Source organism: Schistocerca serialis, chromosome 7 (assembly GCF_023864345.2).
Source record: "Schistocerca serialis cubense isolate TAMUIC-IGC-003099 chromosome 7, iqSchSeri2.2, whole genome shotgun sequence".
NCBI classification, from domain to species: domain Eukaryota; kingdom Metazoa; phylum Arthropoda; class Insecta; order Orthoptera; family Acrididae; genus Schistocerca; species Schistocerca serialis.
The window spans coordinates 310,063,922-310,091,827 of NC_064644.1; the positions used below are offsets into that span (position 1 = coordinate 310,063,922).

The window sequence follows — 27,906 nt, forward strand, 5'->3', positions numbered from 1 at the left end:
TTTCAAACTCTTCTCTGAGAAAGGGTGTTAGAAAGATATTAATGGTAATCAACTGCTCTAATTGCCTCCTCTTCGAAGGTATTGGAAGATTGTGTGTGCAAGAACCATAACAAATCTGTCAAAATAAGATCGTAAGTCAGTCGGTGTGAATTTCAAAGCATTGTCTCTAAAGAACATGCCATTTTTCAATTCACAGGTCATAATAAATAAAATTTAAATGACAAAATGTTGCCAGCTGGTACTATCTGTAAGTTGTCAAAAGTATTTGACTAGGCAGCTTACATATTCCCCAAGAAGAGCAATACTTGCAATTCAGTAGTGCACAAGGCCTTGACCACACCATTAGAAATAATGCGCAAGAGTAAATCAATAAATGAAACAGACTATTCTAAATTCGAAAGTGTTTGCATTGATAAGGACCTGAAATGGCAATCACATATTACTGATTTTCTTAAACATCTTTGTTCTGCAGCATTTGCAATGTGGATGATATTTAATTTTGTAAGCAAAATTGTTAAAAAGTTGTGTTTTTGTGCTTTCATTCACCAATGTATTGCATCATTTCCTGGGGTAATTCGTTATTGAGGAAATAAGTATTTATTATACAGAAATGTCTGATAAGGATAATATGTTATGTCCCCTCTAGAAACTTGGCCAACTTTAAACAGTTGAGCATAACAACCACCTACCAGTACATTTGCTTCTTTATGAAGTTGATTGTCAAGAATCAGTTACAGTTTGAAAACGTAGGCCACTTACCCAGTGATGTAGAGAATTTAACAGATAATAAATTTAACTCTAAACATAAATGGAAATCATATCTGCCTGATCGTATCTTCTAACCCATAGTAGGATTTTTGAATGTGTAAGTATGATGTGTGTGTGTGTGTGTGTGTGTGTGTGTGTGTGTGTGTGTGTGTGTGTGTGTGAGAGAGAGAGAGAGAGAGAGAGAGAGAGAGAGAGAGAGAGAGAGAGAGAGAGAGATATAATGAATGTTACTATATGGAAGGGAAAAGGGGGAGGGGGGGGGGGGGGAGTCGCAGAAAACAGTCACATAAGTGATCAGCTGGTTGTCATATTTTTCTCTGAGAAACTCTACCATAATTGTACAAATTAATTTATTCCACATCATAGTTAGAGAGATCATGTTTATGACCCATGGAACATGTAAATAACTGACCGTTCTCTTGAAACTGTGCCAGCAGCCATATGTTGAATATATTACATTATTTTGTAAGTGTCTTTTAATTGTGCCTGTCTGCAACTTAGTGTGTTATCTTACGGTAAGTAGCAATCTATCTTTTCCTACATTGTCAATATATCACACATATATTCATGCCAGGAGAGTTTGCAGTTAGCAGATAATATATCATTTATATCAGAAGCAACAATTTTGTTAATAGGCCACTGTCAATTTGACCCAAGACTAAACAGTAGATATAGATCTGGCTCTTTCCCAATGGTGCTTGTGAGATAAAAGTGTATAATGCATGGCATCAGAGTAAAAGAATTCTCTCCACTGCAAGATGTCAATGTTTTTACCTTCCTAAACCAATGATAATAACTCAGGAGGTGTGGCTGAAATTGGGTTTGTGCGGGTTCTTATGCCTACAATAATGCTGCTCACAGGATAACCAGAACACAAGCATGTGTTGAAGATAATTGGTTATAGACACATCTGAATATATCTGGCAGCTCTGATTTGATTTCCTTGAGTTTTTGGCTTCTCACATAAGTAAAAGAAACCATTTATGACCAATGTTGATGTGTGCAAGCCAGAGTAAGGAGAGGCCCATGAAGATGATTTAAACTAATCTTACGGAAAGAGTCATGTGATGTACTATGTCTTTGTGAATTCAGTGTTCTTACATATATTTTTAAGTCATCAGTCATTGGGGGCCTGGTTTTTATTATTTTCTCATTCATTGTCACACTCATAATAACCAATAATGCCATGGATTGAAAAAGATGCTGTTGTAAGTCTGTAAACTATAAGTCTGTTAGATATATATGTTTCAGAATTCACTACTGTTGCACAACGTTCATAAAGCTGTTCAACACAATATTCACTAAACTGTAGGACCTAAGAGTTATTACACATTTTTCTATATATAATATTTGATTAGCAATCACTTCTAAATATTGAATGTCATGATACCTGTGTAGAGATAAATGAACAATGCAGTTAATTTTAAATTTCATCACAGTGAATTTAGCACTTCTGTTTCAGGGTTTGGAAGAAAAACAAAATGGCTAAGCTGTTTTCCAATAAAGCCCTGATTATGTACACTCCAGCATTCGCCCTTCGAATGAGAATGCTTGATTATGTACAGAATCTTGAGTACTACATGATGGTTGAAGTAATTGAACCAAATTGGGTTAACTTTCTCTCAAACATCAGCAAGGTATTTAATATCAATTTTTACAATTAATTAAATATTTTATTGAGAACAGGAATTTTATGGAACACTTCTGTAACGAGTCTGGCTGTGCTGTTGTGATTTAAAATGGTTCCAGTAACAATGGCTGGCCCTCTACATAAGAAATTAAATATTTCTGGATGAAAACTTTCACTTAGTATATGAATTTTAATCTTTGTTACCTATTAAAACTCTGTAATTTACAGCTTTCCAAACCTGAGAAAGTCAAACCTTACATTGAAATTCATGCTTTAAAAAAATAATGCTATGAATAAGAGAACTGTCAGCATATTAAAGATGTCTTTGTTCAAATCATAATCCAGAGCTAAATTTCAATCAGTGACAGAGATTAAATTTGTTTGCTTTTTAGTTCACACCTAAACAAGCAAGCAGTTGGTACCTTTACTGTGCTAAAGTGTAATGAATGAAATTTAAAACAAATTTGATTTGAAAGTGTATAGTTTACTAGTTTTTCAATATCTATTAGCAATGTTAACTTTTCATCACTTTAGATGAAACTGTTTGCACAGGCTCTTCATTATGGTCTTCACTGAGGGAGTGGTGCAAACACTTAACATTATAAAACCAATTTAATTGAGTTATCCATGACTAATCATGCATACTAATCTTGTACTGCTCTCAGTTTTAATTCCCTTTCAGAGAGGGACAACTATACTGGAAAATCCCTTTGAAACAGCAGTTCAAGTACAATTATGTGGCTCTATTATCAACATTCTTAACTGTGTGGATCATGGCATCTCTTTATGCAATTTGCGATTTGACCTCTTGATATTCATGCAGCCATGTCTCTGTCCTCCAAAGCTTTCCTTAATGTTCCTATAGACAGTATATAGCTCTTGAACTGTTGTTTATTTTGTAATAAATATGCAACCAGTCGCTTTTTTATGATTTTTCAGTAGCTCGAAAACATGTTCATGGTTGAATATTTATTACCAAATAAACAGCAGTTTAAATCACAGTCACAGTTTGTCATCCACAATGGATATACTGAAAGTATTTAGCTTTTCCCTAGTTGTGTATGGATTTACAGCTTTGCATTTCTCCTCTAGCCATTTCCAGTGTACCACTTTGCTTCTGTTGATCTCTTTTTTTAAATCATCTGTATTCTCTTATGACTACTTAATTCGTCATCTTTTTTATATTCTATCTTTTCATCAGTTAAATTAGATATTTCATGTGTTGTCCAATAATTTCTATTGGGACTTACCTTTTTGCCTATTTGATCCTGAAGACATCAGAAGAGGCACCAATGTTAGCACTGAATAGGGGACCATGGAGGAATTTTATAAGGGGGCTATGCTCCAGACTGAACGCTGAAAGGCATAATCAGTCTTAAATGATGATGATGATGATGATGATGATCCTCTGCCGTGTCCATTGTTCCATCTCTCAAAGCTACTCTTTCTTCTTCTATTATATTCCTTTCCCTGGTTTTGAATGTTAGCAGTGATTCAGTTGTGCTCTGTCAAAATTCTACCAAGCAGCTTCCTCTTCTGTTTATTCCCCCAGTCTGTGATCTGCTATTTTTCCTTCTCTTCTCTACTGCTGAATCCTAGTTATGCCTAAATTTCCATCTCACTTTACCACCTGAATAAATTCTTTTATTTCATCGTACGTTCGTGCAATCTCTATATGTACGTATACTCTGACATTCACACTTATGTGCTTGGCAGAAGATTCATAAAACCACGTTTAGACTATTTATCGACCATTTGACTCTCAACTAATTTGTGGTAAAAATGGTCATCTAAATATTTGTGGGAGATCAGTTTCTCATACTTTATTGCCATGGTCATTTCTCCCTCTGTAGGGTGGGAGTCAACAAAATGCCTTCGAATTTTTTTTATGTGAAAGCTCTTGAAGCTTTTTAAATAAAACAAATGTTAGTTATGTTCCACAGTCTTATTCTCCATGCCAATGTATTTATTTCTCAATATAGCCACCCTGGCGATGAACGCATTTCTCCTAATGGGAGACCAGTTTGTTGATACCATCACTGTAGGACATTTGACTTTGTTGTCTGAGCCACAACCCACCTATGCTTGCACCGCTTTATCACTGCCAAAGTGAGGACCTTGAATATGTTTTTTAAGTTTTGGAAACAGATGAAAATCAGATAGGATCATGATGGTGCTATACGGGGGATGATCGAAGACAGTGAGCCCAAGGCATCGGATTGTTGCAGATGGCCTGGCGTTGTCATGCCAAAGGAGATAGTGCTCCATATGTGGACTAACTCCTCAAATTTAAATCTCAGTTACAGCATTCTGTTTCACACACACTGACATTGGTACTTTACACACCACCATGTTACTTGCTACAATTCCAAGCCATCTAGTGATAGATAGCTGCAAATATGTAAACACGAAGAACAAAGATGTCTTTAAGAGTTCGTGCTTTTATGAGGTTCTCACAGCACACCAACATAGTTACATTAGACACTGCCATGTTACACACTACACTCTGGAGGCCTCTACCACAGAGGGTTGCAACTTCTGTCAGCAAAGGGAGAAAGTTGACCGAGTAATGAGCATGGAATTTAATAACTCATCTGATCTTGAGAACGGAATAAAAAATTTCAGAGGCATTACTTTTCAGCATGCTCTCATATTTTCACACTTGGGGAAGAAAGCTGGTGATGAAAATTTCATGAAAAAATTTCTCCACATTGAGAAACACCTTATGTTTTACTTATAGCCACCCCACCTTGTGTATCATATCTGTAGCACTCTCTCTCATATTTCACAATAGTACAAAATGAACTGCTCTCCTCTGAACTTTTTTGATGCTGTCCATCAGTCCTTTCTGATAATTGTCTCCTGTACAACACAGCAATACTCCAGAAGAGGATGGACAGGTGTAGTGCAGGCAGTTTCTTTAGTAGATTTATTGCATCTTCTAAATGTTCTCCCAATAAAACACAGTATTTGGTATGCTTTTGCTACATTATTTCTTTATGTGATGGTTTCAATTTAAGTTGTTCATTGTTGTAATCCCTAGGTATTTAGTTGAACTGGCAGCCATTAAATTTATGTGGTTTATTGTGTAATCTAAACAGGATAAATTGCCACTTTTGAATCATTCAGATATGTTGTCTAAATTCTTCTTGTGACGTTATACACAATAAAAGACAGTGTTATCTGCAAACAATTTAAGAGGGCTGCTCAGCTTGTTGTTTAAATCATTTATGTAGATCAGGAACAGCAGTGGGTCCATCGAACTTCTTGAGGAACCCCAGAAATCATTTCTGTTTCACTCAGTGACTTTCTGTAAATTACTACAAATTGTGACTTTTGACAGGAAATCACTTATTTATTCACACAATTGAGACTATACTCCATTGGCACATGGATTAGAATTTTCTTGAGAGAAACAGTTCCAAAAGCCTTCTAGAAATCAACAAATATGTGGTCAGTTTGAGATCCCAACAGTATCACTCATTTATCCACATGAATAAAGAGCCAGTTGTGTTTCATAAGAACAATGTTTCCCGAATCAGAGCTGATTGTGTGGCATTTTATAATGTTGGAACACAGTATGCGTTCCAAAATCCTACTATAAATCAACATTCGTGATATAGATCTGTAATTCATCAGATTACTCCTACTTCCTTTCTTTTTCATTGATGTCATCAGTGCAACTTTCCAGTCTTTGGGTGGATCTTTTGTTGAGCAAGCACATTTATATGATTGATAAAAATTGAGCTATTTCATCAGTATATTCTGAAAGGACCCTAATTGGTACAAGGTCTAGACCAGAAGACTTGTCTTTAAGTGCCTTATGTTGTTTCACTGCTTCCAAATGACTCGTGTTGGCAGCTGTTTGATTCAAATCCTGAAATAGTTACTTAGGTGGAGGAGTTTTGGAAAAGCCTGTTTAGTAACTCCACTTATGTGATGCTGTCATTGGGAGAATTACCATTTCTATCACACATTGAAGATATTGTGTCTGGCCCGCTATCTATCAGCAAATAACTGTGACCACACACAGTAACTGTAGTTTCAAAAACGACATTGGATGTGTCTGAAAATTTACTTAGCTTTAATAACACACAATTTTTTGTTCTGTCCAGCACAACCATCACAGAATAATTTAAATTTACGGTTTGTCTTTACAGAAGTTTGTTAAATGGTGGAATAGTACACTGGCAACTTGTGAATTCCCCTGCTTGGCATCACGTTCAGTCCAAGTGTAGAAGTGAACATCAAGAGCATTCCGCTTAGAATGAGAGCCATACTGTTGAATGATGCACAAATAAAACTGCCTTTTTGACGAGAGTAGAATGCCTCACCCAATGCAGTGCAAGGTAATGACTGATTCTGCATCATACCGAAGAAAAAACACAGTATCTTCAGATAGTGGTGCCCCTGTCAAGTGATAAAATTGTTTGGCTCATTGTTTATGAACTAAAAGTTCACGAGTGATGATCTTCCTCTCATCACTTTTCTCAATTTATTGTGCTGTTTTCATTGCTCACAACAGCTGGAGATGAACACACAAGGGGTTACAAATCTTAGGTTGAACTGTGTCATAAAAACTACATAGTAGAAGCGATACTTGCAAGTCATATCCTCATCTTCATCATTGTAATATCCTCAAAATATTTTCCATAGGACTCTGTTAAACTTTGTGTCAGTAATTTCTGTGTGATATCTGAAAGTAAAGTGAAACTGAATTATAACACTACAGTATATTACACTGCAGTAAAATATTACAATATGTCCTGTGGTTAGACTTATATGGAAAATATGTTACACATTAGAAATGCATTTGTATTTGTTTCTAAAAAGGCTACATTTAAATAAATATATTAGTTTCAGTAAATTTGCTGTTAAAAGGTTAGCTTAACTTTTCCATTCCAAAATAACCTGGAGTACTTTCGAACATCTGGATATGTTCACATGTCACTTCCTTCATTCATTCCATCATTTGATAAATTTGTTGGTCTCCTCTTGACCTTTGTATGGCTGTCTGAAAATTGAAATTCAGCTAAATGTTGCACTCATTGTGGATCATTCTAAGTATGCTACAAAAGGCAGCACAACATAATTTTTCATTATCCTCAGAAAGCATCCACTCAAACATTGCCTTTGTGGACTGTTGCCTTTGTGGACTGTTGCCTTTGTGGACTGTTGCCTTTGTGGACTGTTGCCTTTGTGGACTGTTGCCTTTGTGGACTGTTGCCTTTGTGGACTGTTGCCTTTGTGGACTGTTGCCTTCTGTCGTGCTTGCAGTTTTTTCTACCAGAATAGCATTGTTAATAAAAGTGTTCTGTGGAGGTTTATATTTACGATCATAAAACAATGCGTCAGAGCTTTGGTAATCTTGTCACCAAAATTGTACTGCTTGACAACATTCATCATTGTGTTTAAAAACTAGTGCAGGCTGATGACTATCAAAATCACATTGCCACATTTTATGTTTATTCTTCTGTCGTTTTGATATATTACATGGCCTTTGTCTGGTATTTGAACCTGATATTCCCTGTATTTCTTCTTAAAATGTGCCCATGTTACAAAAAATCAAAATAGTCAACACAGAACTGAACGAGCCAATGCTGGTCCCAAATGTAGTCAACAATAAACTTTTACCGAGCTCTACATTAGACCGAGTATGTGACAGAAAACTGTTTCTGTCAATGTCCACCAGTACTAAATCACAGCAACTATCTTCTTCAGTATCATTACAAGATAAAATATTTGTAACAGCAACAAATGCACCACCACCTTATAGCAGAAGTCAAGGAATCTGTAGCCTAAACAGTCACAGAACCATCTAAGCCTCTGGTTAAGGCCCTCCACTCATCTCTGTATGAAATGTCCATAATCCATTCTGTCATTGATGCTAAGGATGGTGAGCACCATCTTCATGTTGCAAGCAAGACTTTTCACCACTACAGATAGCCATCAGGAACCAGAGAGAATCTCTTATGATCCAATGGTTCAAAGTGACACACATTGTTAGCACAGACATGAGCCACCATATGCAGTTGACTGTGCTTGTCATGACAAAGGGAAGGGTTCATTCAACATCTGGAATGACTCTCCCCCAGTATGCACACTGGATTTCTTCCCCATCTTAGCAGCCGTATCCCTAATGGGCTCCATCAAGCAGTTAACACTGCAGCTCCAAACTACAAATTATCCCATCCTCTGTGAATGCTCATAACTTGCAAGCCGAGAGGTTTTCTCTCAAATGCGGTAAGTGACTGCAACTGGCTCAGGATCTTTATTGGATACAGACAGTGCCTGAAATATGTTTCTCAGACAAACTGGAGAGGCTTTTCGGTCATTTCCTCAAAAAATCTGCTGCACTTTGTAACAACCTCCCTCTTGACTATCATGGAGTGGTCAGTGCACACCCTGGAACTAATAGGCATACAAAATTTGTTCTTCTGTGGTGAGTGTTAACTTCGTGTCTGTCTTAGCTACTGTAATGTTTTCACTATACTGTTTGTAATATCTTACCTGAATTACTAATTTTTTGTTCCTTATTAGACCCACGCCTGCTTTACTATTATCTATTTTTGTGTTGACTGCCTTGCTCACCTGACCATAAGTCCTGCTCTTCCTAGCACTGCACTTCACTAATTTCTGCTATATCTACCTTCCATGTAGTCATTTCTCTTTTTAAATTTTCTATCATACCTATCCAGTGACGGTAACTAATGTTCTGTACTGTGACTTACAGAATTCTGGTGTGTTTTCTTGCTGACAACATCCTCCTGAGTAGTCCCCATCCAAAGATCCAAATGAGGGACAACTTTACCTCCTGAATATTTTACCCAAGAGGATAACACCATATTAATGGCAGTTCTCGGTATAATACTAAAAATCAAAAACCATGTTTTTACCCCACGTGTAAGGCTAGTAGTCTTTACTGTCTCAGCCATTGTATAAGTGCTGACTGTATAAGTCACTGAGTGAAGATAAATTTTGATCTTAGTTCATTGAACCCAATTTACAAATTTGCTTTGTTGTATAACACTTAACTTGGATAAACTGAACACAGTTCATTATTGATCTGAATTAACAAAAACCCCAGGTAACTCTACTAAATCAGCTATTGACATGATTATAATGCTTTGGCTGCGGTATCAGTCGTACATTGTAGATACAGAGTATTTATTATTGAAGGTTTTGTGTTTTCATGATAGAGGCATAGGAAGACACTTGTCCACAGCTTTAAAATGTTGAAACTGTCAGATTTCCATCATGAAGTAAATTAAGACGTAATTGTGTGTTTAATGCTCTTCAACACAGAAGTGCATCATAAACTGCCTGTAGTATGAGCATTTTCTATGAATTTCTCACAACACAAAACTGCCAGGAAGTTGGAAAATCTGTAACTGTTCTATTTTCTGTGTATCGGGATGGGCTACATTGCCATTCAGTAGGTGTCCCAAGATTGTTATTGTATGGGTGATGAAGATGGATTTCCTTGGAATCAGACAGAGTCCTATGGTCTGAACAGAATTCAACATGATCGCCAGCCAGTTTAAATGTTCTTCAAATGTCTTTGAAAAGAACAGAATGATATGCAGACAGTAAAAACATGTTATCCATTTAAGGTATTGAAACAGGTTGTCCATCATACATTCAAAAGTTATTGGAGTGTTACACATTTCAAACGGCATAAGTTTAAACATATGGAGGCAGTCAGGAGGTATGAAAGGAATCAGGCTTGTCACCTTGATTTGCAAGCAGCCTGTCTGCATGCCCATAGTTGAGAAATACTCTGCTGCTTTCAAGCAGTCTAGTGTGTCATCAGTGTGCAGCAATGGATAGACATCATCATCTGTGATTTTTGTTCAGTCATTTATAATTGACACAGAAACACCATCTGCCATCTTTCTTCTTCACAAGGACCACAGGAGAGGACCAAGAACATGTCATCTTGCAGCATCTTCTCCACTTCCTCCCAGATTATCTTATCATTCACCCTGCAACACTCAATATGAGTGCTGACTGATTGGTGGATAATCACCAGTCTTAAGATGGTGTTTTGTCATGGGCTGCTTTTCCTGTCTTTTCTCCACTCTAGATTTGAACGCAATATAAAACTGACACAGAAGTGCTGTCACTCGCCAGTGCTGTTCTTGGTGAGGCCAATGTCTTATTGGCAGATAGCAGCTGCTTCCTCTGTTGTCTGTAGTGGTAATGCGAGCTTCATTCTTCGTCGATTACACTAAGCTGCCCTTGCTGGACTGGATTGAGTGTCTCTGCATGCGCCTGCACACGCATGCGTCCCCCCCCCCCCCCCCCCCCCCCCACACACACACACACACACACACACATACACACACACACACACACACACACACACACACACACACACACACACACACACACACACACACACACACACCTACCTATCTTAAGGGATGAGTTGTGGATGCTCATGACAATTAGTGATCAAAATTCTCCTTAACCATCTACAGTGCTTATAATTGTCATAGGCATGCAGATATCTTTTCTAGCCTGAGTAGGTTTTTGCAATTGACAAATCTTCACAGTTTAACTGAGCATCTTGTTTGATGACCTGGGAATGTGTCTCATAGATGGTGGTGGGATAATAATGTTTTCAGTGGCAAACAAACTCCCAGAGCAATCTTTATGGATCCTTGTTAGAATAGATTTGTCAGTCTGGAGCTTTGATCATCCACAGTCTATGACTGCCTATGACACGTACAAGAAGTCCCATCTGGGTATAACATTATGACTACATTCTGGTAAAATGACAAATCTGTAGGGCTATGTTTCGTCATTGGTAGTTATTCTTTCAATTCATGTTCCTGTTGGCTTGCAGTACATGTTCGTGTTGGCTGGGTATGTTTCCGATTTGTGACCTTCAGCAAAAATGCTTTCATATCGTGGAACATAGTCTTCTATAGCTGATGACAATAAACATCCAACATTACAGAAAAGGGTGTCGCTGACATCTGATGCCATAGTAACCATTGATAAGTCAGTTCTTTTTCTGCTGTAGTGTATAACCTGTTTGGGGTGTCCTAGTGGAACCACCCTGGCATGTTGTCCTGTGTCCTCCAAACGTCTCTTCTTCTGTGGAGCATTACACCTGTTTTAGGAGTTAGTAATACCTGTGTTGGTAGAGTCCTGTGTTGTCGTTTGATGGCTGTGGCATAAGTCTGACTTGGCCAAGTCCATTTTTACTGGTGCATTTATATGGTATCAGAGCTTGGTGCTAAAGATCAATACAACTCTTCTCCACCATTCTGTATTACCTCCTGCTGTTTTGGGGTTTCTGTCTCTCTTACTTACTTGGCCTGACAATTCTGGTTGCCATAAAATTCTGTACCTCCTCTCTCTCACTCTGGCATATGAGGGAGGTGAGGTCATGGTGATCTCCCACAACTGCTGTAATGATCATATTCAAGAGTTGGTCTTCTTCTTTTGTCCATGATTGTTGTGATTTTTCTTTACCAGAAGAGTTTGGGATGTTTCTTCACCAACTTCTTTTATCAAGTCTGAGATTTATCAGCTTTTGTCATATTTGGATTCATAATGTGACATTACACCAAAACATTCTGTTTTGGCCTGATGCATGTAAAGACTGTGTCATTTTGCCACGATATTTGGCTTTGCTCTCAAATTGTTCTTCTTCTAAGTGGACTTGATACTGATTGTTGCCAAATGTTTTCTTTAGTTCTACCAGGAATTTATCCGGCTATTGAGCTTCTCTTTGCTGGTCTCGAACTGCAGCTGGGCTGCGCTGTCACAGTAAAAGTACACATTTTATATTATACCACCTGTTCTACTTGGCAACTCGGTTGGCAACAGCCATTTCATTGCATTCTGACCATTGTCTCTGGAAACACCAATTGATGCGTTATGGGCAGTTGATTCACTGCTGACTTATAATACATTGGTCTCCTGAATATACGGATTGAAGGAATGCCGTACTGCCTGTATTTTTGTTGTTGTACACCTAGGTGATGACATTGTATGTTGCCTAATTGATGCCATGGTGACTTAGATGTTTTTAAGTACACCGAGTCTCCACCAAACACTCATGCTGAAGTCAAACTCAAGTTCAAATTTGAAGGCAAAGTTACCAGTGAAATACAGTGTGTCTCAAAAGGTATGGTACAACTTTAATGTGTTATAGAATCCAAATTAATTGAGATATGCCATTTGATCAGTTTCAGTATGTGCACCTTTGGTGACGTGCACAACATCCAGTCTGTATTCAAGCTATATCCGAACTCGGCACAACATATTCTGATCATCCCCACCCTCCTGTTGCCAAATATTGAACTTAGTGATGTTTGGAGTAAGTTAGTCACATTTTCACAGCACTTGCCACATTGAGATAGTGCCTCACTGCAGCGAGTTAATAATAAAAACACTCATCCCTTTTGTTACTCTTCTTTGTTGTATGTTGATGGCCCATTGTTCTCTTCCTTTCTGTGGTTCATCTTTCTGTAATTGTCTAGGGGATGGTCGGGTTACTACTTCAATAACAATATGAAATCGGGTGGACTTTCTGCAGAATTACACATATATTTTCAGTCAATTTGTTTCACATAACAAATCAATAAAATACACATAACTTGTTCTCCATCGTTGAACTTGTGACTCGTACAACCATCTGCTCAAAAGAACAAAGATTTTCTTCAACAATATGCAGCAAAGAAATTACTGTCAAATATTGATCTATTTATGCAAAGTAATTTTTGGAACATACATTTCGTAAAAAAAAAAAAAATTAATTGTCTATCTTGTTTTGAGAAGTCCATAATCACGTTGTAATTATATTAAATATTTATAAACATTGGCATTTAAAAAGTTTTGCATTTTTTATGTCTTAACTGCGGTATTGTTCATTTCATACGATCCAAGATCAGGTAGTGCATGTATCTCACTAAAATGAGTATTTTTACAAAAGCCCATCAAAAATTTTGGAAGCATGAAATTTGACAAAAAAATTGATGTAAAATAATAAAACTGGTTATCCGAATGATATTTGGAGTATAACAAATTAATATTAAACGGTTCTTCATTACATGATATACAGCATTTTGACTTCCTCAGCATCACCGTTTCATTCAAATGAGGTCATGAACAAAATTTCATTTCATTGAGTTCTTTTCTCACAAATTTTCAAAAACAATTTCAAAGTCTACATTTTACGTATTCTATCTCTCTCAAATTATTACCAAATATCATGTAACATATATTGGATAAGCAAAAGGATGGCACAGATAATAGTGATTTTATCATATTGACAGCAGAACTTATATTTCATGAGAATGTCTGTATACCAATATTTATAAATCTGTCTTTAGTAGATGAAATATCATTGATTGGTAATGTCCTATGAGCAAAAGAAAACATCTTAGTCCAAAAAATAACATGGAAATGATTTCACTATGTGTTAATGCTTTAGAGTCAGCAACAAGATGTTTATTACAGATCAGTTATTTCTTACCAATACTAACTCTCTCTCATGTCAGTGCCATGGAATCATACAATTTTTAAATAAAATTCAGATATTTTCAACAAATCAGACCCAGCTCAAGCTTTCATAAACATCAACTTCCTTATAGTCATTTCTCAGAATTTTCTACAGCATACCATCATAAACAAAAGTACAATGCATTTCAAAATAAGAGTACCAATAAATCCCTAATATTTCATTTCCCTAACATAATTATAGACCTCATAAACTTCACATACTCATTATAGTTCCCAAAACAATAAACTGTCATCTCTCCCAGAACTTCATCTCAAAATAAACCTCACCAACATCACAAAATATTCCACAAAACCTCATAATACCATCAATATGTCTCAAAGAGAAAAATTGCTCTGCATTGTATTTCTTGTATTCTAGTCAGACTAATACAATTAGTGTTATAAACAAAAAAAAATGTTAATCATTAACTTCACACGGGTCTGAAAAACAACACTATCCATTATGCCTTTCCCTTACAAAGATACCAGAATAATGACTGAATTGACATAGCTTATAAATGTTGTGACTCACCGATCTTTCAAAGTGCCGCCGTGCAGTTACGCACGTCCTCTACATGCGGCGCTGTCTGCCAGCCATGCATCAGCAGCAGCACCACCTAAGCGGCCAGCCAGCCAGCGGCCACTGGACTTGGACTCAGTGCTGATTTAACTGTTACAGTGTACACACGTCTTACTTTGTTTACTTGATCTGTGACTTACATGTATTGCGTCGTCCTTGAAATATATTTGTTCAACTTGACATAATAACAATTGGCGACGAGGTAGTGAATTTTTCTTTTTCATCGTTGACCCACAGGTTTCCATGGCTACTTTAGAGGAACTATTGCAAGATCTCATTGAACAGCAAACGCTTCTCACATCAGCGATTCGTGATTTCGTCGCGGCATCCAATGCGGGGCGTCTCTCATCGTTGTCTATACCCCCTTTCCCTCCTTACGATGAGACGGCGGAAGACTGGTCTGATTAGGAAAAACGTCTTTGACTGCACTTCTTGGCATTTCATGTCACGGACGAACAAACATGTAAGTCTCTGTTCCTTTCATGGATTTCACCTCAAATGTATCGGTTGTTGTCGCAATTGGCTCCTTTGAAAGATCCTGCATCTTTGTTTTTTGCTGAAATGTGCTCACTTCTGTCCGTATATTGTCAAAAACAACTGAATCAATCCTATCGCGCTTGGGCTGCTGAACTTCACGGCCTCAGTCGAAAATGTCAATTTGTTACTGACGTTGCCGGCCGCGGTGGTCTCGCGGTTAAGGCGCTCAGTCCGGAACCGCGCGACTGCTACGGTCGCAGGTTCGAATCCTGCCTCGGGCATGGATGTGTGTGATGTCCTTAGGTTAGTTAGGTTTAAGTAGTTCTAAGTTCTAGGGGACTGATGACCACAGATGTTAAGTCCCATAGTGCTCAGAGCCATTTTTTGTTACTGACGTTCACAAAGAATCCTACGCAGTTCCATGGTACGGGATGCTATTATCCGGTCGGCGCCCGACAAAGACATTAGGCAATGTGCCCTTCAGTTGGCAAATCCAACTCTAGATGAAGTCCTATCCGTCGCACAGTCTTTTGAAATTTCTCGCGCCGCTGGAGTGCAAATAGAGGCATGGGGTGACGTCGGGGAAGTCCAACCTCTGTGCACTGTTGACGAAGTGTGCGGCATGTCCCCACCTGCCGACGTGGCTGCAGTACGCTCCCAAGAGCAGCCTCTGCCTAACCGTAAACAAACCTCTAAGAAACTGCAGCAAAACCCCTGACAACTTCCTTCATGTCCGTGGTGTTTTACGAAACATTCACGGGAGGATTGTCCCTAACATTGGGCCATGTGTCACAAATGCAAAAAGAAGGGTCATGTGTCCTCAGTTTGCAAATCCGACCGCATACCTAATGCTCATGAATGTGACGCTGATTCTGCTTCTGTGATGTCTGTCAATGGTACTTCTTCCCTTTCAGGGAAGTTATTCTTCACTGTCCAAATACTGGGTCGGTATGTTCACATGCAGGTTGATACTGGTTCTGCTGCCACTATCATCACTTCTCAGATGTATCTTCAGTTGGGTTCTCCAATTCTGTCACCTGTCACTAGGCAATTGCGGACTTACAATAAACAGAAGATTTCTCTCTTGGGACAATTTGATGCTGAGCTATCGTACTAATCCGTCGTTCGCACTGTTCCCTTATTTGTGGTCGACCATAGTAACGCGGAGAATCTTTTTGGTTTCGATGCCTTTCGTGTTTTTGAGTTCTCCATAGATGACTGTCAATTTCGTCTCTGATGCTATTCCGTATGCTCAATTGGATTCCTTGTCGACGACATTTTTGTCCCTTTTTTCTCCTGGGTTAGGCTGTGCAAACGACTTTGATGCTCATATCATGCTCAAACCAACTGCTCGGCCTAAGTTTTTTCGGGTTCGACCCATTCCTGTGGCCCTTCATGATCGGGTCAAACGGGAGCTGGATCGTCTCACTGCTTCAGGGGTCTTGCTTCCTGTCACTTCCAGTGAGTGGTCCTCTCCTGTCGTTGTCGTTGCTAAGCCCAATGGTGATATTCGTCTCTGTGGCGATTTCAAAGCCACTGTAAATGCTCAATGCCTCATCAACACTTACCCTATGCCCAGACCTGAAGAATTGTTCACTAAACTTGCTGGAGGCCAGTATTTTTCTAAACTTGACCTGTCAGAAGCTTATCATCAACTTCCTCTCGACGCTGCTTCCCGGCAGTTCCTGGTCCTTAACACGCCTTTCGGCCTCTATCAATACCAACGATTGCCGTTCGGGGTTCCCAGCGCCCCTGCTCTCTTTCAGCGATTCTTGGACGACATTGTTGTCACTGGCTCCACCACTGAAGAACGTCTTCAGAATCTCCGCACACTTTTTCATGTCTTACAGACTGCCGGTCTTAAGTGTAATCTTCAGAAATCAAAATTTTTTCAGACATCTATCACGTACTTGGGGTTTCAACTCTCTCGGGATGGTATTCATCCGCTTCAGCAAATTGTTGCGGTAATCGATGCCCTTCCTCACCATACATCTGTTAAGGAACTGCAGGCCTTCTTTGGGAAAATAGCATACTACCACAGGTATTTACCGTCTGCTGCTTCGGTGGCTCAGCCGTTGCATAAAAACGTGTCTTTTCACTGGTCCGCGTCATGCGATGCGGCTTTCCTGAAATTGAAGACTATGCTGAAATAGGCCCCGTGCCTGGCTACTTATCGACCTGGCCAACATCTTGTTCTTGCCACGGACGCCTCTCAATACGGGGTCGGTGCAGTCCTTGCGCACCGTTTTTCTGACGGTTCTGAACAACCCATTGCTTACGCCTCCAAAATGCTCACGGATGCCCAACGAAAGTATTCTCAAATTGGAAAAGCAGCTTTGGCCATTATTTATGCTCTTCATAAGTTTGGTGTTTTTTCTCTATGGATCCAAATTTCATCCTGTTACGGATCACAAACCAATTGTTTCCTTGTTTCATCCATCAACGCCACTTCCCGACAAGGCTGCACACCGCCTCCAGCGTTGGGCTCTTTACTTGTCTCGTTTCAATTATGAGATTCATTTCCGACCGACGGCTCAACATGCGAATGCTGATGCACTGTCTCGCCTTTCCATGGGTCCTGATCTGGCATTCGATAGGGACGAACTTTTGTGTTTCCACCTGGATGTTGCCGAGCAGCAGGTTGTGGACGGGTTCCCCATCACCGGGGACTAGCTGGCAGCTGCTACAGGTTCTGATCCTACCCTCTCCTGGGTTTTACGCTGTATTCAGAAGGGTTGGCCAGATCGTCTGTCCGCTAAGACTTCTGATCCGTTGCGAAACTACTACGCTTTGCGTTACCGCCTAACGGCTAGGGTGGTGTTATCCTCTTTACCACTGACAATGCTTCGCCGCGTGTTGTGGTACCTGCGTCTTTGCGTGCTTCGGTCTTGCACCTCCTTCACCACAGGCACTGGGGTGTGTCTCGCACAAAATCTCTGGTGCGCCGTCATGTGTAGTCGCCCGGAATTGACTCTGAAATCGCACACATGGTCGCTACCTGCGACCCTTGTGCGTCACAGGCCACCGCCCCGAAGTCATCTTTGTCACTGTGGCCTTCGCCTGAGAAGCCCTGGGAGTGTATTCATGCTGACTTCGTGGGACCTTTTTAGGTACTTATTGGCTTCTCGTTATTGATGCCTACTCTAACTTTCCTTTCATTGTCCGTTGCACGCCGCCTACCACCGCGGCAACCACCAATCCTCTAGCTCGCATTTTCTCTTTGGAAGGCCTTCTCTCTACTCTTGTTACTGATAAATGTCCGCAATTTGCCTCTTCCAATTTTGCGGATTTTTGTGCCCGTCACAGCATCATGCATGTCACAGCCCCTCCATTCCATCCACAGTCAAACAGTGAGGCTGAACGACTGGTCCGCACATTTAAGGCTCAGATGAGGAAACTCCTGACTTCTTCTGTTGCTGATGATGCGCTTCTCCAATTTCTGGCTTCTTACCGTTTCTCCCCCATGGACGACCACAGCCCGGCTGAGCTCTTACATGACCGACAGCCCCGCACGCTACTTCATCTTCTGCGGCCTTCCACCTCACGGCCGCGGGTGCCTTCGCTTGGCCGGTTCACCTCCAGCGACCTTGTATGGGTATGGGGATATGGCAGGCGGCCAAATTGGAGTCCTGGCCGCACCTTACGACAACGTGGCCAACACCTGTATGAAATCCAGACAGACATGGGTGTAGCAGTGCGTCATTCGGACCAGCTTCGGCGTCATGTGCCGGCAACACATGTTCCGAATACCGCTACACCACCTTCGGCTCTACCTGACTCTCGGGATCCTGGAATCTCTCATTACTCACAACGCAGTCCTCTCACCATCATCTCGGTGCCAGCACAAGAACTGACGCCACCAGGAGACGTGCCCATGCAGGAACCAGATGACCATCATCTGTTGGAGCAACTCTACTCGCCTCCTTCTCCTACGGTCGCTGACACATCGCCCATGTCTCTTGCTATAACAACCAGACTTGCCGCAACGGGCAGATTGGGGCACGGGGCCCCAACAGATTCGACCCCCACATCTCCTGTTATCTCTACCCGTTATCATCGGGGACACTTTCGTCCGTGCGGGAAGCCGCCTCCTCGAGACTTTACGGCCAGTCAAACAACACCTATCGACGTTAGCAATCTACAGGCCACCTCCATCAAGACCAGTGCAAAAAATTCAAAGGGGGGGGAAAAGTGTTGTGACTCGCCGATCTTTCAGAGTGGCGCCGCGCAGTTATGCGCGTCCTCTACATGCGGCACTGCCTGCCAGCCATGCAGCAGCAGCGCCACCTAAGCGGCCAGCCAACCAGCGGCCACTAGACTGGGACTCAGTGCCGATTTGACTGTTACAGTGGACACACGTCTTACTTTGTTTACTTGATCTGTGACTTACATGTATTGTACCATCCTTGAAATATATTTGTTCAACTTGACGTTATAACAATAAACTTCTTACTTTTCATTTTCTGTAAAGATTTTTTTAATTCTAGATGTTTAGGCATTGCTAGCACTTTTAGCAATATTTTCTTTCTCAGTCTGAATCATTTATATAAAAAAATTAAACTTTTTATGCTTATAATTTCATTTGAAATTGTTATCATGTTGAGAAACTTACCTTCAATTAATTCCATTATACTGAGACAGTAGAAGATAAATACATAGCATAATGTAATTATAAAAACATGAATAAGTAAGTAAAAGGTAAACCTTACAGCATTGAAATTCAAATTGATGAAGCAATATTCACAAGCACAGACAATACATCATATAGTTAATTTTGACATAGTGGAAAATTTTTCACCTCTCAAGTAGTAATGACCTCATCTCTATTTATCATTTCACCATACAATACAATCAGCCTACAGTGTTTGGTGTCTGCTTTGCTTCAATGTCATTCTTTACTTTGCATAGTTGGTAATTATTTTTTCTTTTTATGTAACAGCTCAGTTAAATTATTATTCCACATGGTTCTGTACTCTCACGTTTGCAAAACTCAACTAAAATTTTACTTTCACTCTTGTCTTAGATTCCTCCTTTAACTACTATCTCCATCTACAGATACTTAGCAGTAATATGTTATGTGATGTCCTGAATGTGAATTACTGGTACACATAATACAAAGTCTATATTCCATTGCTTCCTCAACATAGGTCTCCACGATACATCAACATAATCATCATTATTATAATATTATCCTCATCAAAAACCATAAGACATTTTCAGTAATTCTCACTTCTCACAAAATGTTCTCATCCTATGATTCACTACTACACATCATCAGTAACAGTAAAGTCACCTTACAGAAACATTGTGGCAGTAGCATAACATTCATTTCCTTATTACCATGTTAAAGATTCCAAATCCAGCATTATGACATCCGACATATTAGAGTCTATATACAATAAAGAAAATTATATTAAGAACTGAATTCTATCTTTTTTTTTTTTTTTTTGCGGAACAGATACATATAACTTTTTTCTTTTTCAGAATGAAAATTGTTACCACTTACTGTATTATGTTCCTTCTGATGATAATTGTTATCATTTTGATTACTATGTTCGCTCCTGTTGCAATTATTACTGTGCCAATTTTACTACCACCTCTTTCAAAATGTGTGTGTTTATTGTGATTGTATTTCCCTGGTTGTTTTTTCCCCGACTCTGACCAAAAGTCTACATGGGTTGTGTCATTAGCATACTGGTTTGCCCAACTTAATGTTTCAGCTTTCAGAAACTTCTTAACAAACTTGATTTTCATAATACCAGTCATATTAGACACAATGTTATATTTGCAATGATGCAGAAAATCTACAGGATGTAAACGACCTTCACTTGAATTGTTTTTCACTGGAATGTTGCAAAACAGGGTACCAACATTGTTAACAAGATTTCAGTTAACTACATCATTAGACAATTCTTAAACTTTTTTACACAAAGCTGAAACACTACTTTCTAAGGTGCCAATTTTGTTACTTAATTTTACATTTTCTTTGAATTTGTTGTCTACTGCTCACATGTGTTCAACATAACTGCTTTCAACAAATGCCAGATTGGTGTCAACATCAGTTTCCAAAGTTTAAATTCGATTATTTACATTTTTGTCAACAGTTCTTATTTCCACATGCACTCTTCCAAAAGCAATTTTTTTTTCTCTAATTTCAGTGATCTCATCTTTGACATTTTCAACTTCATTATTAAATTGACTTTCTTTCGTTTTGGACTCCACAGACTCTGCTTGACTATCTAACCTTTCAATTTTTTGATTGATATCATTTAATTGAGCTGTATTTTTAGTGATACAATCAGAAAATGCTCATATTGAATGAGTAACTTCTGTGAACTGATTCTTTTATCATTTTTATTAACCGAGCCTTATCATCATTGCTAATTTTTATTAACAATTATAGCATAGTACTTATGTCATTATTTTCATCTCATTTTAATTCATCCATTAGTTTCTCCTGTTTTACAACTTCGTCATTAATGTTTCCCTGTTCATGTCTCACTGCACTACTTAAGTCTCCCATGCCTGTATTATTTCCTATTGATCAAGATTCTTCGGTGACTATCATTGTTAATAATCATACAATGAAACACTTCACCAAAAAAGGACAAAAATACGGAAAATATTTCCAGTACTTTTGTTGTTGCACATCAACATTGTTAATTGTTCACCTCATTTCTTATAAGAGATGTTCAAAAAGAAATGAGCTGGAGGCATAATTACAGAAACCAGTTCCTGTATGTTAGAAGTATTGATCCTGGCTGTTGAGACACTTTTCCCACTGTGACACAAGGTGGTGAATGGCTATCTCATAAAATTCCTGGGGCTGCAAAGTTAACCAGTTCCGCAAGTATGGCTGGACATTGTTGTCCGAGGTGAATCGTTTGCCCCCCCCCCCCCCCCCCCCCCTCTTCAGAGCCCTTTTAAGGGGACCAAAATTATATGAGGCTGTGCATTGTCGTGGAGCAGAATGACCCCATGGGTGAGGTTGCCTGCTCAGTTTGATTTGATCACTTGGTGAAGGGTGGTAAAGGTTTGTGAGTAATGCTGGGCATTCACTGTTGTCCTGTGCTGCAGGAAGTGAATCAGAAGTGGGCCATAGTGGTTAAAGAAGAATGTCAGCGTAATCTTTCCTGCACTCGTGGAAGGCATCGTCCAGCTGTACGTGCAGAACTGGTTAACATCACAGCCCCAGGGATTTTACAAGACACCCATTCACCGTCTTGTGTCACAGTGGGACAAGTGTCTCAAAAGCCAAGGTCAATACTTCTTACATACAGGTACTGGTTTCTGTAATTATGCCTCTGGCTCATTTCTTTTTGGGTGCTCCTTATATTTTTCCCATCCTTTTCTTCTTCTTGTTTGCAAACTCTTTTCTGATGTTATTGTTGCTGTTTTGCAGCTGTGGTTCATATGTGGCTGATGGTTCACATAAAATTTTCACGATATCTTTTAATGTGGTAGAAGAAAAATAGTCAACACAGTATTCATATTTCACTTTCAGAAAATCCCAGACGGCACCACCATATTCTGACTGTTCTCACCCTCCTGTTGCCCAATGTTGAACTTAGTGATGATGATTTTTTATGCAAGTTAGTAATTTGTTTAACTGCTCACATTTTCACAGCACTTGCCACACTGAGATAGTGACACACTGCAGCGAGTTACAGGGACAGTCGAGTTTTAATGATCAGTTCTGTTTCTAATAAAAATACTCATTTGCTTTATTGCTCTTCTTTGTTGTATGTTGATGGCTCCTTGTTCTCTTCCTTTCTATGTTTCATCTTTCTGTAATTGTCTAGAGGACTACTTAAATAACAATACAAAATAGGGTGGACTTTCTGCAGAATTACACATATATTTTCAGTCATTGCACTTCACAATACAACTCAATAAAACGCGCACAACTTATTCTCCATTGTTACACTTCCAACTCGTACAACCAACTGCCCAAAAGAACAAAGAGTTTCCTCTAACAGCATGCAGCAAAGAAATTACTATCAAATATTGATCTATTTATGCAGAATAATATTTGGAACATATATTTCATAAATAAAATACAATTAATTGTCTTATTTTTTTTTTTTTTTTTGACAAGTCCATAATCATCATTGTAATTATATTAAGTACTTATAAACATTGACATTTAAACATTTTCGTATAGCTTTGTAGAAGTGGATTTTTGGTTTTTACGTCTTCACTATGGTATTGTTCACTTCATATGATCCAAGAACAGGTAGTACATTTATCTCAGTATAACCAGTTTTATTACAATATCCACATCAACTGTGCCAATGAGCAGCAACAGTTCAGATCTTTAAGTCATTTATGTGGTTGACAGGCGTTTAGGAGATCTTGTCCTTGACATATGCCCATGGAAGGAAGTGCATTGATGTAATGTCAGGCAATCTAGAAGGCCAGGGAACTGGACCATCCCTACCAATCCATTGATATGGAAACACTTGGCCTAGAACATCTCACGCAATCGTGAGTTGAGTGTGGCAGGGCACCATCTTGTTGAAAAACAACTGTGTCTTGGTGGCCAGGCAGTTGTGGTTACACAAACAGCTCTATCAAATCAGAGTAATTAGTTGAATTAACTGTTTTTCCAGAGAAAAAAATGTTCTCATGATGAGATCAACCATCAAACAATACTGCCTGTTCACTTTTGGACTGACACGTACCTCTTCTGTTATAGTATGCAGAGTGGTTGTGTGCTAGTTATGAATAATGTGTTTATTTACATTATCACACACTTGGAATGTTGCTTCGCCAGAAAACACTAGGGTGTTTAGAAAATTTCCATCCTCCTCTGAACGGTGAAGAAAGTCCACAGCAAATTGCACACATTGTGACTTGTCTGGTTTCAATGCATGTATCAGTTGCAATAGGTACAGATACATCTGTAAATGTTTCCAAGGGATCCTATGCATGGTCACCCTAGGCGTTGGCAGCTCCTGAAACAACCTCCAAACAGATTTCTGCTGTGAATGTTGGAAAGCCAACAGTGTGCGTCCTCTTCACTTGTTTCAAGTTATCCAGTATGGAGTTTCACATCAACACCTCTTGTGTGCGTAAAATTGTTGTATCGCTAGCATATCAGCATTTGTAAGAGAGGTTGCTTCCTGTACTTTGTTTGGAAATCCCTTTAGACCTGTGTGTCTGATTTGGTCTGAGTAAACCATTCCACATACTGAGCCTTTGCTTGAACTGTTGTCTTTATGCTTCACTCATGGCAACCTGGAACACACAAAAACAAAACTTCATGAATTTGTCTGTCACATAAGCCAAACATGGTAAGATACCTAAATTAGTTTAGAGTGCTATAACACGCTGAAGTTGTAGCATATCTTTTGGGACACCCTGTACATCACTTAGAAATGCAAACATGTTAATTACAAACACCAAATGCAGCCAGAACAGAAATGAACTCCTGGACTGAGAGTGCAGCTATTTATACAAACATCGAATATTCCAGGATATACCTACATTAAAAATATAAGATACTTCAAGAATATGTCAGAAATGATAAATACTAAATAGCAAATAAGAGCTGGCAGTTGGGCCCGAATTGGAGACCTTCAGCATGCCAGCCAGCAACGCTAAGCATTACACGACACTGCATACACCACAATCACTGCAGTAGTCTCCATAACCTAACCTTACAAATCGAATATCTGACAGTCTTTTTGGTGTGCCTATCAGCGATGTCAAAGTTGACTTTTGTGTGTAACGTGCTGGGCTGTATCCTTGTTCATTAGTGCCACTTAAAGTTCACGTCACAACCGGATGTACCGGTATTGAAACATTTCCTCACCCAGTAGATAGTGCGCAGTGTTCCCGACCTACCTTGCTTTGCTTATTCAATATTGTCTTCCTGGTAACTGTGTCCATCTCACCTAAATCACACTGAAATTAAGAAGTCAGGATCCTTGATTAAGTTTTCCAAAATCAAAAGTCAAGACCGTATTCATTGTTGAACATTTATGACAACCACAGTGCGATTTATTTGTTATCACTCACACACACAATATTCATGCGACCAGGCCTCTTACACTTAATCATCATATTATGTAGGTCAAAAACTTCCAGTCTTTAACAGTGTTCACAATTACACTTTTTTGGTACCGACCGGAAAAATTAACCGACTTGCCGTGCTTTTGCTCCATGAGAATCTGACCGAGAACTGCACCAGCTCGGACCTTATATAGATGAGTGCTTGAATATTTGACTATTTCTGTTAATATATTATAGTTTATAATTTCCCAGGGTTAAAATGATCCTTTCTAATTGGTTTTGAAGTTAGCTATTGGGTTTTATTACTTAAATAACATGAATGAGCAGTATCAATCTAAATACGCGGAACTAACTTCTGCATCCGCCGTGGGAATTCCCGACTTATAACCATGGCAGCCCTCTTGAACAATAATTTTTATTTATTTAAATTTACTTAATTCTTAATTAATGCACTTACAAAGTTGAGGCTGGAGTCATTTTACATAGAAAAATAAAGGTAGCAAAAGTATCGAAACAGATCTCGCAATTATTTAGTAGTTTTGTCCAATTGGCACTGAAAGTCATACAGGCTATTTAACTAGTAGACTTTAGGTTAATTGAAACACTTTGCTGGAATCAGCAAAATTTTGGCTTTCTTTTGGATGCAGTCTTATAGCTGAATTTGATCTATTAGTTCACTCGAATTTTACTTAATATGTATTGCATAATATACGTCATTGTTTATAACTTTTAATAGGATGCATTTCCAATAAAACTAATTAGCTCATTACTGTCAGAATAGACATTAAAACGTACTGAAATAATAGATTTTACTAAGAGAATTTTATTTAAACTATTTCTGAATTATGTGAATCTGAGTAGTGGAAAAAAAAGAGTGTAAAACCAAAACAGGATAGCAGTGGGCAACCCTGCTTCATTACATGTGGTAGGGTTTACAATAACGTCTTTGTCGCTTACTTCTTTTCAAATTGTCAGTAGGTTGTGAACTGACAGCTACAATCTAACTTGACTTGATCCACAAATTTTTGCTGGTCATAATTGATCATGGTCAAGCAAGAATTCTGAAATTTTGAATATAAAATTTGTCTTTATCATACATTCATAAAATGATAACCTGTTTCAATTGCTCAAGCAGTCATTTTCATAACTAAAATAAACAGAAAAAGAAATTGTTCATCAAAAATTCTAACAACTTGCAATATGTACTATATAACAAGAAAATTGACAGAAAATGTACCATTAAAGTAATGATACAATGAATAACTTGTAATATGTAGTACAAAAACATTCAGAGTCATGAAAACTACTGTGTGTTCTATGATGCAACTGTTCAAGATATTCATATGCACATCTGCTAGAGGACATGATGGTGTGTACGATAACATGGTGAAATTTATCATACTAATGCAAAATAAACAAAATGGCTGTGGATGGTGGTGGTAATACTAACATATAGGGCAAGTGTATGAGAAAATAGAACACAAATTCTAATGAGCAGGCTGTCATTTGATAATGGGAAAATGCACATCAATAAATTACAAAGTAATTTAACAAATAAAATGCAAGGTACAAAAAGTCAGAGATGAAACATTGCAGTGCTGATGTGTGTTCATTGCAGACAACAGGGGTCTCTTCTCTTCAGGTGCGCACTAACTTGTTCTCCAGTCGTTGATGTGTTGTGGGTGAGCAGTGATGGATCAGAAGCAGTGTCATGTATCCTTGGCTTCACACAGGGCAGTAAGAATAAGAATCACTCATTTATGCGTATTAATGTATCACATTTTCAACACATGACATCAGAATATCAGATCACTAGTGCATCTCCTATCAAATTCTTTTAGCACGTCAAGTAGTCATTGCGTGGTTGCACTTCCGTGTGCTTTTCTGTGTTTGTTGTGTGTTTTTTAACAATGTGTGTACCAAAGACTGTTTTATTTTGGAAATGTGTCTGCTCTCTGAAGCACAGTTTTGAATTCCTGTCCTGTTTGAGCCAAGTTAAGGAACTCATCATGTTTATATCCAGCTTTATCCCGAAGATGTAATCTTGAAGTAGTTTTTGTTTGAAAACCTACTTTAATGAAACTTCCTGGCAGATTAAAACTGTGTGCTGGACCGAGATTCGAACTCGGGACCTTTGCCTTTCGTGGCCAAGTGCTCTACCATCTGAACTACCCAAGCATGACTCATACCCTGTCCTCAAAGCTTTACTTCCCCCAGGAGAGCTTCTGTGAAGTTTAGAAAGTAGGGGATGAGGTACTGGCGGAAGTAAAGCTGTGAGGACGGGGTGTGAGTCGTGCTTGAATAGCTCAGATGGTAGAGCACTTGCCTGCGAAAGGCAAAGGTCCCAAGTTCAAGCCGCAGCCCGGCACACAGTTTTAATCTGTCAGGAAGTTTCATATCAGTGCACACTCTGCTGCAGAGTGAAAATCTCATTCTGTAACCTACTTTAATGTTTGATTTTTTAAAAACCTTGCTCAATTTTTTGTGATATTTTTCCGTTATATGTCACAGCAGTATATTTAGTTTTTGTTTTCTGGGACTGTTTTGACAGTTGTAGATCATTGTAATTCATTTTGTTTCTTAGTTTTTCTGGATTTGACAGCAACTTTGGTAGTTTTATAAGTGTTCGCTAAGGCAGTTTGTTTCGGTATACTGACTTTGTTTCACTTCATTTTAGTGGCAGATGTAGTAGACAGCGAACTATGGATCTGAGGGGGAGGGGGGGGGGGACTATTTTATAACTTTGATGTTGACATGAATTTTAGATAGATTTGACTACTTTAACCACACCACCATTTATTACAAACAATACATAGATGAGATGATTCTCCCCATTAAAGATAAGGCAGATGTAGATAGCTTTGCACAAAGTATAAGTTCCATGTACCCTTAAATTAATTTCACTCTTGAATTA

At 38.8% G+C, this 27,906-nt stretch overlaps 1 protein-coding gene across 2 annotated transcripts in view; it reads left to right on the plus strand.

The window, feature by feature from the left end:
- The window catches only part of LOC126412351 (gamma-tubulin complex component 2-like), a 188,021-nt gene that overhangs the window by 131,087 nt on the left and 29,028 nt on the right, over positions 1-27,906 (plus strand). For both annotated transcript variants that reach the window (XM_050081904.1, XM_050081905.1), the window contains exon 12: positions 2,231-2,405. In XM_050081904.1, the coding sequence (XP_049937861.1) occupies positions 2,231-2,405 (175 nt within the window). The remainder of the gene's footprint in view (positions 1-2,230; positions 2,406-27,906) is intronic.